The 17970-nt window shown below is 47.9% G+C and overlaps 1 protein-coding gene across 2 annotated transcripts; it reads left to right on the top strand.

Moving 5' to 3' along the window:
• Positions 1-23: 23 nt before the first annotated feature.
• LOC116692999 (isocitrate dehydrogenase [NAD] subunit gamma, mitochondrial) lies at positions 24-17690 on the top strand. 2 transcript variants are annotated; one of them, XM_032521673.1, is made up of 10 exons: positions 24-212; positions 1607-1704; positions 3425-3540; positions 3900-3960; positions 10657-10789; positions 11231-11364; positions 11706-11811; positions 12570-12716; positions 16472-16627; positions 17110-17690. In XM_032521673.1, the coding sequence occupies exons 3-10, from the start codon at positions 3507-3509 to the stop codon at positions 17209-17211; spliced, it is 873 nt and encodes a 290-aa protein (XP_032377564.1). In that variant the 5' UTR covers positions 24-212; positions 1607-1704; positions 3425-3506; the 3' UTR covers positions 17212-17690. The 2 variants fall into 2 exon arrangements, with proteins under 2 accessions (XP_032377564.1, XP_032377563.1); XM_032521672.1 differs by lacking the exons at positions 24-212; positions 1607-1704; positions 3900-3960.
• The last annotated feature ends 280 nt before the right edge of the window (positions 17691-17970 follow it).

Below are 17970 nucleotides of genomic sequence, written 5' to 3'. Positions count from 1 at the left end.
ACCTCATCAAAAAACAAAATCTCATCAACTCCAAAAATAATAACTATCCTCACAATTTAATTTCAGGACATTGTGTACATTTAATATTTAGACTTGTAATTTATCATTTGATCTTAATTCATAAATCCTTTCTGCAAGTAACCTCCTATTCTCTGTATTTACAGGTTAACAGTGCGGCTACATGTGATCAGAGACACAAGTCCACTTACACCGTAAGTTGTTCTGGATTGAAAAGGAGTCCAGTCCCTCCCACCTGGTTTACCTTAGGACCTTCCAACCCTGATAACCCTACGGTTGTACACCTTAAAGCTTCCATATAATGCTCACATCAGATCCATACGTCACTACTATTTGGGGTTTCTACTGTTTACATGGGTTTAAGTCCAAAAACACTTTATTAATCTCATACTGTCTGTTAGCATAGAAATCTAGACGCACCCTAGCAGCAGCAAATGTAATTTGCAGCCAGGGTCAGTCTAGCAACTCGCCGTTGGTTTGCGAGCTGGAAAAACCAAATCCTGGTGAGGCCAATCACATCGTGTATAGAGTTGGTGGGCGGGCTTAACATAAGCACGGCAGAGTTGCAACGTTTCCGCGTAAATTCCCTGCTGCTGGTGAACGGGGGTCTATGGTTTTGGCTGCAACTAAAGCTCTGAAATTATTCTTAAAAACGGAAGATGTGTTCGGGGTTTTGCAGACCGGATACGGCAAAAGTTTAAACCAGCGGTGCTCTGATTGGTTGTAGCACTGTCCTATTGCGTGCAGAGGGAATTTGAAAGACAAATATTCATCCCGCCCCTCGGTTTGAGCCCTGCCAATGGGGAGTTCCCAGGCTTGTCAGGCTAACTGTCTGTCTGAATATACCTGGATTTACCCCCGGTTTAGTGCCTGTGTCTTTAAGACCTCTCCTGAAAAAGCCCAGGATGCTGTGATTGGTCAGTGTTTCTTGGTCTTCCGCATCTGCGTTCTCGGCATCTCTGCACCGTCAATGCAGCCGGGGAATGACTGTAACAGCACTATAACGGCACTTTCTACCCATATATAGAATAGTTACAGGAAGTCCTAACGGCTCGTTTAAAGACACAGTTTCTGAAAATGGACTGTGTGCATTTCTCTGTAGGTTGAGCATTTTGATGTTTTCACAGTATTTCTATAGCACCTCCACCTGCTTTGTAATAAACAAGGCGTATCAATCTCACTTTTTACAATATGAATTCCATGTCAGCATGTCTTTACTGCATGTCCACAGGAGCACCAGCGTTGTTTTGTCTCATCAATGTGCTTGTGATGCCACCGGGAAGCTGCTGGTCACCGTGTGTCTTCCCTCTCCTTTTTGTCCAAATAACCTCCCTGTTTTCTCTCCTCTGCTCCAAATCCCCCCCTCCGCCACCCACCCACCCACACCAGACCATCGTGAGTATGGCCGCTTCCGACACACACAGACAGACGTGTAGCCTTATTGTTGGAGCTCATTAGAAGAGCCTATGGGTTAGAAGTTCTGTCTGTCCAATAGCTTAGCGTCTTCTCAGTGGTTTTGTAGAGGACGTATCTACTGCGCTGTGTGGAGACGACTGTAACTTTGTGTGTGTTTGAGCGTGCGTTACAGCCTCCACCGGCCCTGTACGGAGGCAGACACACCGTGACCCTGATCCCCGGAGATGGCATCGGACCTGAGCTGGCCAAGCACGTGTGTGAACTATTCCGGTGAGAATTCACACACACACACACACACACACACACACACACACACACACACACACACACACACACACACACACACACACACACACACACACACACACACACACACTGTTCAAATTAGCAGAGGGATATGACCTAAAATCAATGTCACGATTAATTAAACATTTTACCTCGATTACAATTCATAAATTACTATTTTGTTCTGTGTGTGTGTGTGTGTGTGTGTGTGTGTGTGTTTTGTTGCCCTTATAGTTTAAAAACAAGGTTTGTACCGTAAATATGCTCACCTATCAAAAGGTGAGATCTTTTTTAATCTTCTTTTATCGACTATTTTTAGTCAATTGAAATCAAAAGCACACAGTGCTTGAAATGAAACTTCTTATGGAAAAATAAGACACATTTTATTTGTATTGTAAAAAAACAAGTTTCCTAGAAAAGTATAATGTATATGTTTTGCAAACAAAATAAATGATTTTAAATATTGCCAAGTCTAATACAAGACACAAGACTTTTTTTCTAATATTAACTAGTCTTTTTGGTGTCTAAAATGAACTGGCCACAGTGGGAAAAGTATTAACAGATTTTTTTTAAATGAATAACCGACATGGAAAAATTACGAGGGTTAGAGCTTCTCATATTTTGGTTTGGCTTGGTTGTGCACCACTATAAGCATAATATCCACCTCACACTTTCTGAAAAACACTAAACACACCTGTATACATTAGACACAGAAGTACATCATGATGTCACTTCCTTGCAATTCCAAAGCTCTGACTGTCACATGACCACACCTGTGAGCCAGTCTGTGAAACACGGCCTTTTTGGGATTGTTGCGGCCCAAAATGCCAAAGATGTTGCAGGAGCTTTTGTAAAAAAAAATGGAGATAAAACAACGAGAGGAACCGCATGACCCAGCTTAACCCTTCTGTGGTGTTCGGCTCTGTGGGACCCGTTTTCAATGTTTCAATGACACTTAACTGTGTTCTCCTCCTACTGAGTCTGCTGTGTGTGTGTGTGTGTGTGTGGTGTGTGTGTGTGTGTGTGTGTGTGTGTGTGTGTGTGTGTGTGTGTGTGTGTGTTGTGTGTGTGTGTGCGGCGTGTGTGCCTACTGTGTGTCTCTGTAGGCACACAATTACAGGTGCGTAAGCACACGATTGCTTAATTGTAGACACACCAATCAGGTTTAAGCAATATAAAAATGCTGCAGGTAATAGTAAGAATAATAATAGCTAGTATTTTCTTTACTTTCTGTACTGACGGAGCCACGGTGCCGCTGCAAAATGCCTTGGGAACAAACTTGTTTTGGTGGAACATGTGTACGTTCAGAAGTAGTTTTAATCGTGCAACAGATAACTCAGATTGGACAGATAGTCTAGCTAGCTGTCTGGATTTACCCTGCAGAGATCTGAGGACCAGGTAACCATAGTCCTCAGATTGGACAGATAGTCTAGCTAGCTGTCTGGATTTACCCTGCAGAGATCTGAGGACCAGGTTACCATAGTCCTCAGAAATCCACCAGAGGTCAGAACACCAACACAAAGAAAGAGGAAGATGAGGGACATCTGGCCAAAAAGAAGGGCATCCGGCTGAATTTCTAGCAGCACCAAAGCAATCCTGGAAGTTGAACGTTGTGGAAAAAGACTTGTTTTTGATTAATCGTCTAGCCCTAGTAACCAGCTCATACTGTCAGTAAACAGCTCTGTCATCTGTTCTTTATTACCAGGTTCTGCTGTGTGCCAGTGGACTTTGAGGTTGTCAATGTGGACTCGTCTAAGGACTCAGAAGAAGACATCAATAATGCCATCATGGCTATTAGACGCAATGGAGTTGCACTAAAAGGTGTGTGTATGTGTGTGTGTGTGAAATCATAAAATAATCCTAATATCCCACAAACTGTGCCCTGTACAATGATCACACAGCTGAATCGATACTCTAAACGTTTCAAAAGGCTAAAACTGTCAACCTGCTGGTGGCACTAGAGAAACGCTCAGCGGCTCACTGAAGGCATAAGGTTTAACCTCTAAAGGAGCATGAATGCCTGTTGGATCCACATCCAGTCAAGAATAAAACATGCTAAACAAAAAAGAAAAGTTGTTAGGATTTTAGCTTTTTTTGAGTGTAACTCAAAAGGAAGCCCAGACATTCTGCTTCATGTAGTTGGGTCATTCTTCAGGTGTAACTTTGGTTTGTTTATCCAGGTAACATCGAGACCAACCACAACCTGCCACCCTCCTACAAGTCCAGAAACAACCTGCTCCGGTAAGCTTTTCATCCTTCACCACTTTCAACACTGCTGTGTTAAAGCAGGGGTGTTCAAAGGGAAGGAAAGCTGAAAGGGAGACAGAGCAGGGACCCCTACTACATGTATTGTATAAAATTGAGTTACTTATTATACTGGGCCAGGTGGATGAAAATGAATGGATACTCATGTGTTATTCATACACCATGTTTAAATATTAAACATACATGTGAAAGGCACAGTGAATCCTTAAGCCAAAATGTATCTGTGATAGCTGCCATAGTAGTCTATATCTGTAAAATACCATGACTCAGTAACGGTCCAATCTGAGGACTATGGTTACCTGGTCCTCAGATCTCTGCAGGGTAAATCCAGACAGCTAGCTAGACTATCTGTCCAATCTGAGGACTATGGTTACCTGGTCCTCAGATCTCTGCAGGGTAAATCCAGACAGCTATCCAGACTATCTGTCCAATCTGAGTTTTCTGTTGCACGACTAAATCAACTTTTAAACGTACACGTTTCACCAAAACAAGTTCCTTACTGAGACTATTTACAGTGGCACAGTGGCTGTTGTGGTGGGGCCCGGCTGACCGTGAGTCTGTCCTTTTATTTGATTTTGTGTTTTTGTTTTTTCTTCTCTGCCTTTGTTCCCGCTTCTCTGCCTGCTGTTTGTTGTTTTTGTTTTTTCCCTCTCCCTCATCTCCAATGCCAGCTGACCGCCCACACCTGTTCCTGTGTACAATCAACCGGCTCATTCTCCACACCTGCCAGCCTGCTCTCGCTCCCGCCTTCCACACCTGTCTGCCATCATCATCACCACCAGTATATCTACTCCGGCTCTTCACTCATCTTCACCTGATCGTCGTCGCTACTACCTGGGTGAACTCCTAGTACGACTGCTTTAAGGCGTAGAAACTTGTCTGTTTGCATGTTAACTCCCTGTACTTACCTCTCTTGTCTTTTCCATCCTCAGTTCCACTCCGGTCAGCTGGCTCCTGGCTCCCCTCCTGGTCCTCCTCCCTCGGCGCCCCCCTTCACCCATCCTATCTGCTGCAACGCGTCGTCTCCGACCCCACTGCCTTCTCCTCAGCCACCTACTCCCCGGACTCGCCCTCCTGCCTCTCCCGTTCGCCATCCTCCTTCCCTGCCTTCGCTCCCGGCCCCCTCAGACTCAACCCCGCATTCCCTGCACCATCCATCTGCCCTCACTGGTTCCCTGGCTCCCATCCCCGGTCTCGCTCCTCCGTCCTCCCACTCCCCTTTCCCTCTCTTTCCCCTTAATAAATAACCTTACTTTGAGCTGTGCGTTTGGGTCCGTCCTTCCCCGTAACAGTACGTCAGTCAGCTATGGAACCAGCCGGCTCTTCCCCAACCCGCAATCCTTCGCCTTCCCCGCCCGATTTATCCTTCGCTGTGGCCTCCCAGGGGCTATGCTCGCCATCATGCCTCTGCCCTACGGCTATGGCCGAGGCGCTTCGCTCCCTTACTGAGGAGGTACAGCGGCTAGGCAGGCAGATCACTCCCCTGATCCTTCAACTCTCGCTTTTGACCCAGCACCAGTTAGCCCGTCTTCTCCGCCCGTACCCCCTACACCTTCCACCTCGGGTAATTCAGCTCCGTCCCCCCTTTTGAAACTCCGGTCTCTCCACCCGAAAAGTTCTCCGTGTGCTGGGGACGTGCGAGGGTTTCCTAGTGCAGTGCTCCCTGGTGTTCAGCAGACAGCCAGTAACTTTCCACTCCGACGAGGCCAGGGTGTGTTTTTGTGGCTGGCTGCTCCGTGACCGCGCGCTCTCTTGGTTCACGGCGGTGAGACAGGCGAGGCCCGAGCTCCTTGTCTCATATCCCTCCTTTGAGGAGGAGATAGGAGGGTGTTTGACCAGCCCGTACAGGGTTTGGAGAAAAGCTCCGCCTGATGCCCTCTCCGTCAGGGAGACCGTAGCGTCGCGGAGTACTCCGTTGACTTCCGCATCTGGCCGCAGGGTCGGGGTGGAACAACAGGGCTCTCCGCAGCTTGTTCCTGGTGGGCCTCAGTGACCGGCTGAAGGACCTTTTGGCCACCAGGGACGAGCCGGAAGACCTGGATAGCCTGATCGGTGTAGCCACCGACCTGGATAACCGCCTCCGGGAGAGGGACCGAGAACGCCACCATCGCGGCTCGACCTCTGCCCGGCCTAGTCCGCCACCAGCCTAGGGTCTCTGCTCCCTCGCCTTCCCAGCTACGCCCCACCGCTCCTCCGGCACGGCCGGTTTCCCCGCCACCGTCCGAACCCATGCAGCTAGGTAAAGCCCACCTGACCCAGAGGAACGCGAACGCCGCCGCGCTCTGGTTTGTGTCTATACTGTGGCTTATCGGGCCACTTCCTCTCCACCTGCCCAGTGGCCAAAAGACCAGGCTCGCCAGTAGCGGTGGGTGCTCTGGCGAGCCGTACCACTCCCCCACATCGCTTATTGCTTGACGTTTCCCTGTCCTGGCGCAACGTGTCCGTTCCTCTGGGGGCGCTAGTCGATTCCGGAGCCGACGAGAGCTTCATTGATGTAGAGCTAGCCCGTCAACTCAGCATTCCCCACGTTCCTCTCGACACACCCCTCCGCGCCACCAGCCTCAACGGTCAGAACCTGGCCACCGTCACTCACTGCACCCCCCACTAGACCTCCTGACCTCCGGCAACCACCACGAGCGTCTCTCACTCCACCTCATCTCCTCCCCACTACCCCTGTGTACTCGGACCTCCCCTGGCTCAAAACTCACAACCCTAATGTGGACTGGGCGCGGGGGAAGATCAGAAACTGGAGCACCGAATGTCATTCCAGCTGCCTATTAGCGCCCGAGCCCCCGGTAAGACGTTCGATGCTGACACACCACCTCCCAAACCCCCAACCTGTCCTCTGGTCCCTGCTGAATACCACGACCTGGCCTTGGTGTTCGTAGGGACCAGGCCATGTCCTTGCCCCCCCCACGCCCCTATGACTGCTCCATAGCCCTTCTCCCGGACGCTCCCCTGCACCAGTGGCCGTTTGTTCAAGCTGTCCGGTCCGGAGAGAGAGGCTATGGAGCAGTACATCAGAGAATCCCTCGCCGCCGGCATCATCCGCCCTTCCTCATCCCCCTTGGGCGCCGGCTTCTTCTTTGTAGCCAAGAGGACAAGACCCTCCGTCCCTGCATCGATTACCGGGGCTCAACGCCATAACCGTCAGAAACAAGTACCGTTGCCCCTTATGGATTCCGTACACGAGTCCCTCTCCCGGTCCGCCGTCTTTACTAAGCTCGATCTCAGAAACGCCTACCACCTAGTCCGATCCGGGAGGGGGACGAGTGGGAAAACGGCGTTTAACACGCCGTTAGGTCACTACGAGTATTTTGGTTATGCCTTTTGGTCTCACTACGCCCCTGCTGTGTTTCAGGCCCTGGTCAAACGATGTGCTCCGTGACTACACCACCGCTTCGTGTTTGTTTACCTGGACGATATTCTGATCTTCTCCCGCGACCCAGTCCACACACCGAACATGTCCGTTAGTGCTGCAGCGGCTCATGGAAAATCGGTTATACGTCAAGCAGAGAAGTGTGAGTTCAGCGTCCCCTCCTTCACTTTTCTCGGTTTATCATTGAAGGCGGGCGGCTACGTGCCGACCCCGACAAAATCAAAGCTGTAGTGGACTGGCCCGTCCCCACCTCTGTTAAGCAGTTGCAGCGTTTCCTGGGTTTTCGCCAATTTCTACAGGCGTTTCATTCGCCACTACAGCTCCGTAGCCGCCCCCTCACTCGCCTCACCTCCCCGTCTGTTTCGTTTGTTTGGTCCCCGAGGCCGCTGCAGCCTTCGCACGTCTTAAGTCCTTGTTCACCACCGCCCCTGTCCTCTCCATCCCGACCCCTCCCTCCAGTTCGTGGTGGAGGTAGACGCCTCTAGTTCGGGGTGGGAGCCACTCTGTCCCAGCGTTCACCCTCCGACCATAAGCTTCACCCCTGTGCCTTTTTTCCAAACGCCTCTCTCCCACAGAACAGAATTACAGTGGGGGACGGAGCTCCTGGCCGTCAAGCTGGCGTTGGAGGAATGGAGGCACTGGCTGGAGGGTGCCCAGCAGCCTTTCACATCTGGACTGACCACAAGAACCTTTCCTACCTTCACTCCGCCCAGAGACTCAATTCCCGGCAAGCCAGGTTGGGCCCTTTTCTTTGCCCGTTTTGAATTCTCTCTGTCCTATCGTCCCGGACCCAGAAACACCAAACCGGACGCCTTGTCTCGCCTCCACGCCCCTGATGATCCTGAGAGCCCGCCTGACTTCATCCTTCCTCGCTCCTGCCTGGCGGCCTCCCTGGTTTGGGAAGTGGAGGTCCACGTCCGCCGTGCCCAGACCCCACCCCGACCCTGGTACCGGACCGGCAGACCGACTCTACGTCCCTCCCGGAGCCCGTCCCAGGTCCTGCAGTGGGCACACGCCTCCCGCTTTAGCTGCCATCCCGCCGGGCCCGCACGCTGTTTCCTGCTCCGCCAACGCTTCTGGTGGGACCACAGCGGAGAAGGACTGCCGGGACTTCGTGGCCGCCTGCGAGGTGTGTGCCCGGGCTAACCATCCCATCAAACGCCCGCCGTCTACTCCGCCCCCTACCCATCCCCGGTCGGCCTTGGTCCCACATCGCCCTGGACTTCGTCACCGGGTTGCCGAATTCCCAGGGCACACCGTTATCCTGACAGTGGTGGACCGCTTCTCCAAGTCATCCACTTCATACCCCTGCCGAAGCTTCCCACGGCGTTGGAGACCGCCAAGATTCTCGTCCTCCACGTCTTCCGGCTCCATGGCATACCCCAAGACATCGTGTCTGACCGGGGACCCCAGTTCACCTCCCAAGCCTGGAAATCCTTCTGTCAAGCCCTGGGTGCTACGGCCAGCCTGTCGTCCGGACACCATCCGCAAACCAACGGGCAGACCGAGCGGGCCAACCAGGACCTGGGAGCAGCCCTCAGGTGTGTGGCGTACCGTGTCCCCTCTTCCTGGAGTGCCCACCTCCCATGGATCGAATACGCCCACAATTCCCTGCCCAGCGCTGCCACTGGGATGTCCCCCTTCAAGTGCGCTCTGGGGTTTCAACCCCCGCTCTTCCCGGCCCTGGAGAAGGAAGTAGCGGTCCCGTCAGTCCAGGCACACCTACGGCGGTGTAGACGCGTATGGAGGGAGGCCAGGGCCGCGCTGCAACGGACGTCATCCCGCAACAGACGCCTGGCCGACCGCCACCGAAGACCAGCCCCGGCCTACCAGCCCGGCCAAAGGGTGTGGCTGTCCTCCCAGGACCTCCCGCTGCAAACAACATCCAAGAAGCTCACGCCGAGGTTCGTGGGTCCCTACACGGTCGAGGCTGTGCTTAACCCCACTGCTGTGAGGCTCACATTACCGTCCATCTCAAGGTCCATCCTGTCTTCCACGTCTCCCGGATCAAACCCGTCTCCCACCAGCGCGCTCTCCGTCCCAGTGGCAGCTCACCACCTCCGCGGCTGATCGACGGCCACCCGGCCTACACGGTACGCCGCCTCCTCGACGTGCGACGTAGGGGTCGGGGTTATCGGTACTTGGTGGACTGGCGCGGCTACGGACCGGAGGAACGCTCCTGGATCCCGGCCAGCCAAATCCTGGACCGCACTCCTGATGATTTCTACAGGGCCCATCCTGCAAGCCTGGTGGTCCGCCTGGTGGGCGTCCGTTGAGGAGGGGGTACTGTTGTGGTGGGGCCCGGCTGACCAGTGAGTCTGTCCTTTTATTGATTTTGTGTTTTTGTTTTTTTCTTTCTGCCTTTTGTTCCCGCTTCTCTGCCTGCTGTTTGTTGTTTTTGTTTTTTCCCTCTCCCTCATCTCCAATGCCAGCTGACCGCCCACACCTGCTTCCTGTGTACAATCAACCGCTCATTCTCCACACCTGCCAGCCTGCTCTCGCTCCCGCCTTCCACCTGTCTGCCATCATCATCACCACCAGTATATCTACTTCCGGCTCTTCACTCCAGTCTTCACCTGATCGTCGTCGCTACTACTGGTGAACTCCTAGTACCGACTGCTTTAAGGCGTAGAAACTTGTCTGTTTGCATGTTAACTCCCTGTACTTACCTCTCTTGTCTTTTCCATCCTCAGTTCCACTCCGGTCAGCTGGCTCCTGGCTCCCCTCCTGGTCCTCCTCCCTCGGCGCCCCCCTTCACCCATCCTATCTGCTGCAACGCGTCAGTCTCCGACCCCCACTGCCTTCTCCTCAGCCACCTACTCCCCGGACTCGCCCTCCTGCCTCTCCCGTTTCGCCATCCTCCTTCCCTGCCTTCGCTCCCGGCCCCCTCAGGACTCAACCCCGGCATTCCCTGCACCATCCATCTGCCCTCACTGGTTCCCTGGCTCCCATCCCCGGGTCTCGCTCCTCCGTCCTCCCACTCCCCTTTCCCTCTCTTTCCCCTTAATAAATAACCTTACTTTGAGCTGTGCGTTTGGGTCCGTCCTTCCCCGTAACAGTGGCTCCTTTCTGGGCTTAGCACCGCCCAAGACGATTGTGATTGGTTTAAAGAAATGCCAATAAACCAGATCACGTTTTTCCCCCATCCCCAAATGCCGTGTGGACTAGCCAGACCCTGCTCCGCAGCACTGTGTAGAAGGGTCTGGCAATGTGAGACTACTACCATAGACGCTACCATACCTTGATTAGTACAGCCTATCATCACTGTTGTTCACCTCCTCCTCTCTCTGCAGCACCACTCTGGATCTGTACGCCAACGTGATGCACTGCCAGTCCCTCCCAGGAGTGAGGACACGCCACAGAAACATCGACATCATGATCATCAGGGAGAACACCGAGGGGGAGTACAGCAGCCTGGAGCACGAGGTGTGTGTCCACAGCAGAAACTAACCCCCCCCCCCAAAAAAAACAGGGGAAAATATTAGTAAACTAAATAGTAAACTAAAACTAAATTTAAAAAAAAAAAAGCAAAAATGAGTGAATCGTGAATCATTTCAGTTTTATTTTTTTTTATCTATATTTCACTACTGAAAACAAGGAGACCGCATGAACTAACTCATATTAAATACATCAAAACTCAAAACTGAATCTTTCTGAATAACTGAAACTAAACTAAAACTAGCAAAGCCACTCTGAAATCTTAAACTTAACTAAAATGAAATCCAAAAGTCAAAACTAAAATAAATGACAAAATTGAAAAGGAAGAACTATTAGAACCTTGACTCACAATCTCCTTGATAGTGGAATACACACGTCACAAGAAACCCAACCTCTGTAACTTTCCTCTCTCTCCCCCTGTTTCTGCAGAATGTCCCGGGCGTTGTTGAATGTCTGAAGATCATCACCAAGACCAAATCGCTACGCATCGCTGACTACGCCTTCAGAACTGCGAGGGCCAAAGGACGTGGACGGGTCACGGCTGTACACAAAGCTAACATCATGTCCGTCTCTGCCGGCTCAGAGGCCCCGACCCACCTGTATTTATTCATCCTGCCTATAAAACACATGAAACTCTTGTGTGTGTGTGTGTGTGTGTGTGTGTGTGTGGTGTGTGTGTTGTGTTGGTGTGTGTGTGTGTGTGTGTGTTGTGTGTTTGTGGTGTGTGTGTGTGTGTGTGTGTGTGTGTGTGTGTGTGTGTGTTGTGTGTGTGTGTGTGTGTGTGTGTGGTGTGTGTTGGTGGTGGTGTGTGTGTGTGTGTGTGTGTGTGTGTGTGTGTGTGTGTGTGTGTGTGTGTGGGTGTTGTGTGGTGTGTGTGTGTGGTGTGTGTTGTGTGTGTGTGGTGGGTGTGTGTTGACGGGTCGCTCTTCCTGGAGTGCTGTAAGGAGGTTGCCGGCGGTTACCCTGAGATCACCTTCGACAGCATGATTGTGGACAACACCACCATGCAGGTAGCTAGGGCGTGTCTGCACGCTGCCGTGGTGTTTATGTCATCACCAACATCATGTTCAGCGCCTCACATGTCTCTTGATATAATAAATCAGATGGTTATGGCTAGAGGTGATTAAATATTTAAAATACAATGAGCTTCTACAGTTGGAAGATACATTAATAGCACTTCTGAGCCCAGTCTCATGCTGGTCCTCTAATTTCTAATTGGAGAAATAAACTTCTTAAAAAAGTTCTAAGATTATCTTTTTGTATTCGCAGTGTTGGAATGTAACTAAGTACATTTACCCAAGTAATGTGTTTAAGTACAAATGTTTAGGTACTTGTGCTTAACTTGTCTTTTCTTTCCATGCCTCTGCTACATTTCAGTGAAAAATATTGTACTTTTTATTCCAATACATTCATCTGACAGCTTTAGTTACTAGTTACTTTATGAATTAAGTTTTTTTTGTCACATGAAACACATGTAGTTTATAAAATCTGACGCTTGTTATTTATTTATTTTATTTAAGTCCAACTGAAATGATTAGACAACTGTTTGGATTCTTTACACTTTCTAAAATGGGAGGATTTTTCTCCATCGCGTACTTTTACTTTTAATACTTTAAGTTCATTTTCCTGATGATACTCACGTACTTAAGTAACATTTCCAATGCAGGACTTTTACTTGTAACAGGGTATGGTCACAGTGTGGTGTTAGTACTTTTACTTATTTAAAGGATGTGAATATCTCCCCCCCCACTGTGTATCTGTGTGCTAGCTGGTCTCCAGGCCCCAGCAGTTCGATGTGATGGTCATGCCCAACCTGTACGGCAACGTAGTGAGCAACGTGTGCGCCGGGCTGGTGGGTGGACCGGGTCTGGTGCCCGGAGCCAACTATGGAGAGGACTACGCCGTGTTTGAGACGGTGAGAGGACACATCAAACAAGGAGGAAAGCCACAGAGACGGTACAAAAAAGGTCTCTTAATTGTGCGTTCAGTTTTGGCTTCAAGCTGTAAACAAAGCAGTGAGAGATTATCACTTTATAGAGATGATACGGAGACGTGTTAGCAAACAGTTCTTCACATCCAGCAGAAACGGAGCATTATTAGTTTTTCTGTTTGTTGTTGGTTGGTTTGTTGGTCTCTTGGCAGAATTACAGAAAAACTACTAGTCCGATTGTCATGGAACTTGGCGGAAGGGTGTAGCATGGTCCAAGGAAGAAGTCATTACATTTTGAAAGAGAGCCGAATCCCGGGGCGAATACACTAATTATTTTTTCACTTTTGTTAACATTGTAAGATGGGGGCTTTGTGCTGCATTCAGGTTTGTCCAGTATCCACTCTTCTTTAAGTTCGGCTTTTGCTCTCCACCAACTCCTGAGGGAAATATCTGGCTCTTTGGTTGCTTAATGTTCCACTATGTTAACCGTGTCTGTAATTTGGAATGACTGTGGGTTTATCAGAGTTGGGTTTAACAGAAAAGTTGCAGCCCGGAAAACCAAAACAATGTGCTTAAAGACAAAATAATCTCAATAGTCAAGGTCAAGGTCAAAGTTTATTTCTATAGCACATTTACAAACAGTCACTACTGTCCCAAAGTGCTGTACAATTATAAACAACAACATAGGAAAAAAAGCATAAATACCCAAAAAACATCAAAACAGAATATGCCGAAAACAACAAAAAACAAAACAAAAACAGACAACAGATAAAAAGCTTTGCTCAATTCTATAACAAGAACAAAATGTCACAGCTCAGCTTGTGTTAAAAGCCAGAGCAAAAAGATGAGTTTTTAAAAGTGATTTAAAACTCTCAATAGAGGAAGCTGCTTTAATGTTGAGAGGGAGAGAGTTCCAGAGCTTAGGACCTACCACCGAGAAATCTCTGTCCCCTCTGGTCTTCAGTCTTGTTCTGGGACAGTCTAAAAGCAACTGGTCAGCGGACCTGAGTGCTCTGACTGGAGCGTACAAAATCAGCATATCAGATAAATATGATGGTGCCAGCCCATTAAGAGATTTAAAAACAAACAATTAGATCTTGAAATGGATTCTAAAAACGACAAGCCAGTGGAGAGACGATAATACGGGAGTGATGTGGTCATAGCGCTTTTTTCCTGTCAGCAGGCGTGCAGCCGCATTTTGGACTAACTGTAATCGGCGAACCAAAGACTGCTCAAGGCCATAGTACAGTGAGTTACAGTAGTCCAGGCGATTTGTGATCAGGGCATGCACAACCGTTTCCAGTTGGCTATGGGGCAGGTAAGGCTTGACCTTCCTAAGCAGTCTAAGCTGAAAGAAGCTTGTTTTTACCACTGAGCTAATCTGTTTATCAACTTTAAAAGAACTATCAATAAAAACACCAAGACTTTTTACAAGTGGGCAGCAGTTTGAAAACATTGGACCAAGAGCACTGTTAAAACCAGAGACATTGGGCTCCCCAAAAATTACAATTTAAGTTTTTTTTATCATTCAGGTTTAAAAAATTCAGTGACATCCAGTCTTTTACATCATGTAGACATTTACTCAGAGCTTCAACTGAGTTTGTTTTGGTATTTAAAGGTAGGTAAATCTGGACATCCTCTGCAAAGCAGTGAAAGGAAATGTTGTATTTTAGGAAGATTGATCCAAGGGGCAGCATGTACAGCGAAAACAAGACTGGGCTTAAAATTGAGCCTTGAGGCACCCCGCTGTCAATCGGGGCTTTATTTGAGTTAAAAAGGCCCAAGGTTTACAGAAAAAGACCTGTCTGTCAGATATGACTGAAGCCACTTCAGAGCTGTGACCTTAATGCCAGCACAGGACTCGAGTCTTGACAATAAAATGTTGTGGTCAACCGTATCGAATGCTGCAGTCAAATCTAAAAGCACTAGAACCGCAGAGCAACCCGAATCAGAAATTAAAAGAAGATCATTAAACATTTTTAAAAGAGCAGTTTCTGTACTGTGACAGGATCTAAAACCAGACTGGAATTTTTCAAAGATGTTGTTTGAGTTAAGGTGCGACTGAAGTTGGGCATATACCACTTTTTCTAGAACTTTGGATAAAAAAGGCAGCTTAGAAACTGGCCTGTAGTTGGACAAAGCAGAGGGGTCCAGATTGTGCTTTTTCAGGAGGGGTTGTACAACGGCCTTTTTAAAAGCAGCTGGAACCTACCCAGTTGAAAGAGACATATTTATCAGATTTAAAATACAAGGCCCAACAGAGTCAAAAACATCTTTAAAAAGCTTGGCAGGGAGGCTGTCTAGTAAGCAAACGGAGGGTTTCATACTGTTGACCATCTTTGCCAAATCAGAGAAAGGTTTTGGCCTAAAATCTTCAAAAACAGCTGAACATAAAGGTATAATACTGGAATCTGCCGCAGTACAAAGGGTTAAAGCCCGGATACTGGACACCTTATCAGTGAAGTATTTACTAAATCTGTCACAAAGAAGGGCACTAGGAATAATGCCAGTATGTTCAGGAGGATTAATTATCCTATTTAAAACATTAAAAAGGACATGAGCTTTGTGACAGTTGTTTTGCACAAGATTTGACATATACTGAGTCTTTGCAGCTTTAACAGCGAGCTGGTAGTTAGACAAACAGTCTCTTAAAATCCCCAGAGACACATGGAGATTGTCTTTTTTCCATTTTCTCTCAGCACGGCGACATTCCCTTCTGAGAGCACGAGTAGTGACATTGTGCCATGGTTCCCCATTTGAGCTAGAGCTCTTGTGCATGAACGATGCTATTGAGTCAAGTCAATAGTGGGAGGTGTGGGTTCGTCTATATTCACGACAACCTTTTACATTACATGTAGTCATTTCATCCGTTGCTTATATATAAATATTGATTAGTGCAAGTTAAAATGCCCATATTAATCTCATTTTCAGGTTCATAATTGTATTTAGAGGTTGTACCAGAATAGGTTTACATGGTTTGATTTTCTAAAAACACCATATTTTTGTTGGACTGCACATTGCTGCAGATCCGGTTTTCTCTGTTTTAGTTCCAGAGTGAGACATCTCCCTTCTATCCTATCTTTGTAGTGAGCTGCACATGCTCAATAGGTCAGTAAGATCCCATCAGCTGATAACTCTTTCTCCAGCTTTGGTCAGTCCAAGGCAGGATTAGCTGGAAGACTTCTTCTAGACCAGGGACACAACAGGGACAGGAAGTAGTTCTTTTGGAGATTCTGGTCTACTAGTGGCTGTTGGAGCAGTGTTTTTCCATTGAGAACGAGCTAGCATGCTAGCGCTAGCATGTGCTACGGGTTAGCCACCTCATCTGGGCTACTCACGTAGAAAACCGTGCAGATTTTTTTGGGATCTGTGTGGAAGCACCAGAGACAAAAAATAACCCCCCAAATCCCAGACAAAGTGATTTTTTTTTTCATAATATGGGCACTTTAATTATTTTTCAAGCATTTGTTGATTTAAATATTGATGTCTTTCTCCATTACATAGATTTACAGGTATTATAAAAAAGACAACATTCCATAAATATGATGACAATGATAAGAACATCCTTTACTTTTACTTTAGCCATTGCTCCTTCTCTGTGCAAACTTAAATCAGTATAAAAGTATTTTATGGACAAGTATTTCAGCACTGCAGCAACATTGTAAATAATCAGATGTCAGAGCTGCTACATCCCTACATGTTCCTTATCTCTTACGGTCAACATGCTCTTCTACGTGCAGGGCACCAGGAACACCGGGAAGAGCATCGCTAACCAAAACACAGCCAACCCCACGGCCATGCTGCTGGCCTCCTGCCTGCTGCTGGATCACCTGCGGCTCCACGCGTACGCCAGCATGATCCGCAGAGCCATCCTCTCCACGGTCTCCGAGACTCGGGTACGCCACGGCACACGCTACACGTTCCCTGTACTTTTATAATCCCTCACCGCCTATTAGTTCTTCTGCTTTTGTTTTTTTTTAAATGCATACTATCACACAGGTAAATAAATAAATCGCTAAATAAGCTATAAGAGATGCAAGCTCCTTGGATAACTCTAAGGACAATTGAAAACCTTATTATTCAGCAAAGCTTTTAACTAATTGTCACGTTTTATTATCATAGTTTTACATGTTTGCATTCCCCTGCGTGGTTTTGATTTGTACATACTCTATTGTTTTGTCATATATTCGCAGCCTCTGTTGTTTTGATATGATATTGATGATGTACTGTATGTTTTGTGGTCTCTCCACTTTGTCGTAAAGCACTTTGAACTACACTTACACTCAGAATGAAAGGTGCTATTAAAAGAAAAAAAGAGAAAAGTTTAATGAATGGAGATGTTGGCTCACGTTGTTCGGTCATGTCCTTTGTCCTCCAGCTGCACACGGCGGACCTGGGCGGCCAAGGCTCCACCTCTGAAGTGGTCCGCTCCGTCATGAGTGCTGTTCAGAGCACCGGGCCCCTGACACTGAGCATCTAGAACAAACAGACATGTGCAAACTCTCTGGTACTGCACATATTAGTGTGCCTCTCTTCAGCAGTCTTCTATGCAATTTTATAATAACAAGAGAGTGGTTTGATAGTAATACTGAAATGAAACTGTACACACAAACAGTCTATGCAATATTTTTCATCTTAACATGGACACCTCCTGACTGTTTTTTTAAGTGGTTGGAGCACTTTGTTTCCATCGGTACCATCATACAGTTTACTGTGTGAAACAGAGAAAACCCAATACTACACCCGTGTGAATTACACCTAACCCTTTATATGTTTAATAGTTTGGTTAATGTATTTATTATGAAGTGAAACCCTTTAGCCTTCTTGCATTTAACTTATTTCAACCCAAACACGGCTGTTGTTTGTCTGCTGAGACAAAGCCGTCCTACTACTGAATGTATGGGGAACATGTTGGGCTGTTGCTGTGAGCCCTTCACCTCTAATAAAGCTAATACAGCTAATAAAGCTAATAAAGTCTCTGTGGTTCATTGGTGGGTCTTCAGTCTGCGCTGAAACACATAGCTGAATGCATGCAGCACTAGCTAGTCTGGACCACCGGGAGGCCACGTTGTCTAATCACATCGCTGTGACTGAGGGAAACCTCGGAGGAGTTGTACGACTAGTGTTTTGATTAATAGCAGTAATAATAATAATAGCTTTATTTGTGTTGCACCTTTCAGGCAAATATGCAGCCCAAAGTGCTTTAGAACTTAAAACAATATTTCAAAATGGAAATAAA

This window comes from Etheostoma spectabile, chromosome 7 (assembly GCF_008692095.1).
Source record: "Etheostoma spectabile isolate EspeVRDwgs_2016 chromosome 7, UIUC_Espe_1.0, whole genome shotgun sequence".
NCBI classification, from domain to species: Eukaryota; Metazoa; Chordata; class Actinopteri; order Perciformes; family Percidae; genus Etheostoma; species Etheostoma spectabile.
The sequence above is the reverse complement of the archived record's forward strand: the minus strand, read 5'-3'. Positions and strand labels throughout refer to the sequence as shown.

Coding starts and splice junctions, on each gene's coding strand:
- LOC116692999 (XM_032521673.1), top strand. CDS start 3,507: ATGGCTATTAGACGCAATGGAGTTGCACTAAAAG. Junction 10,790..11,230: donor ACAGCAGCCTGGAGCACGAG/GTGTGTGTCCAC, acceptor CTGTTTCTGCAG/AATGTCCCGGGCGTTGTTGA. Junction 16,628..17,109: donor CCACGGTCTCCGAGACTCGG/GTACGCCACGGC, acceptor TTTGTCCTCCAG/CTGCACACGGCGGACCTGGG.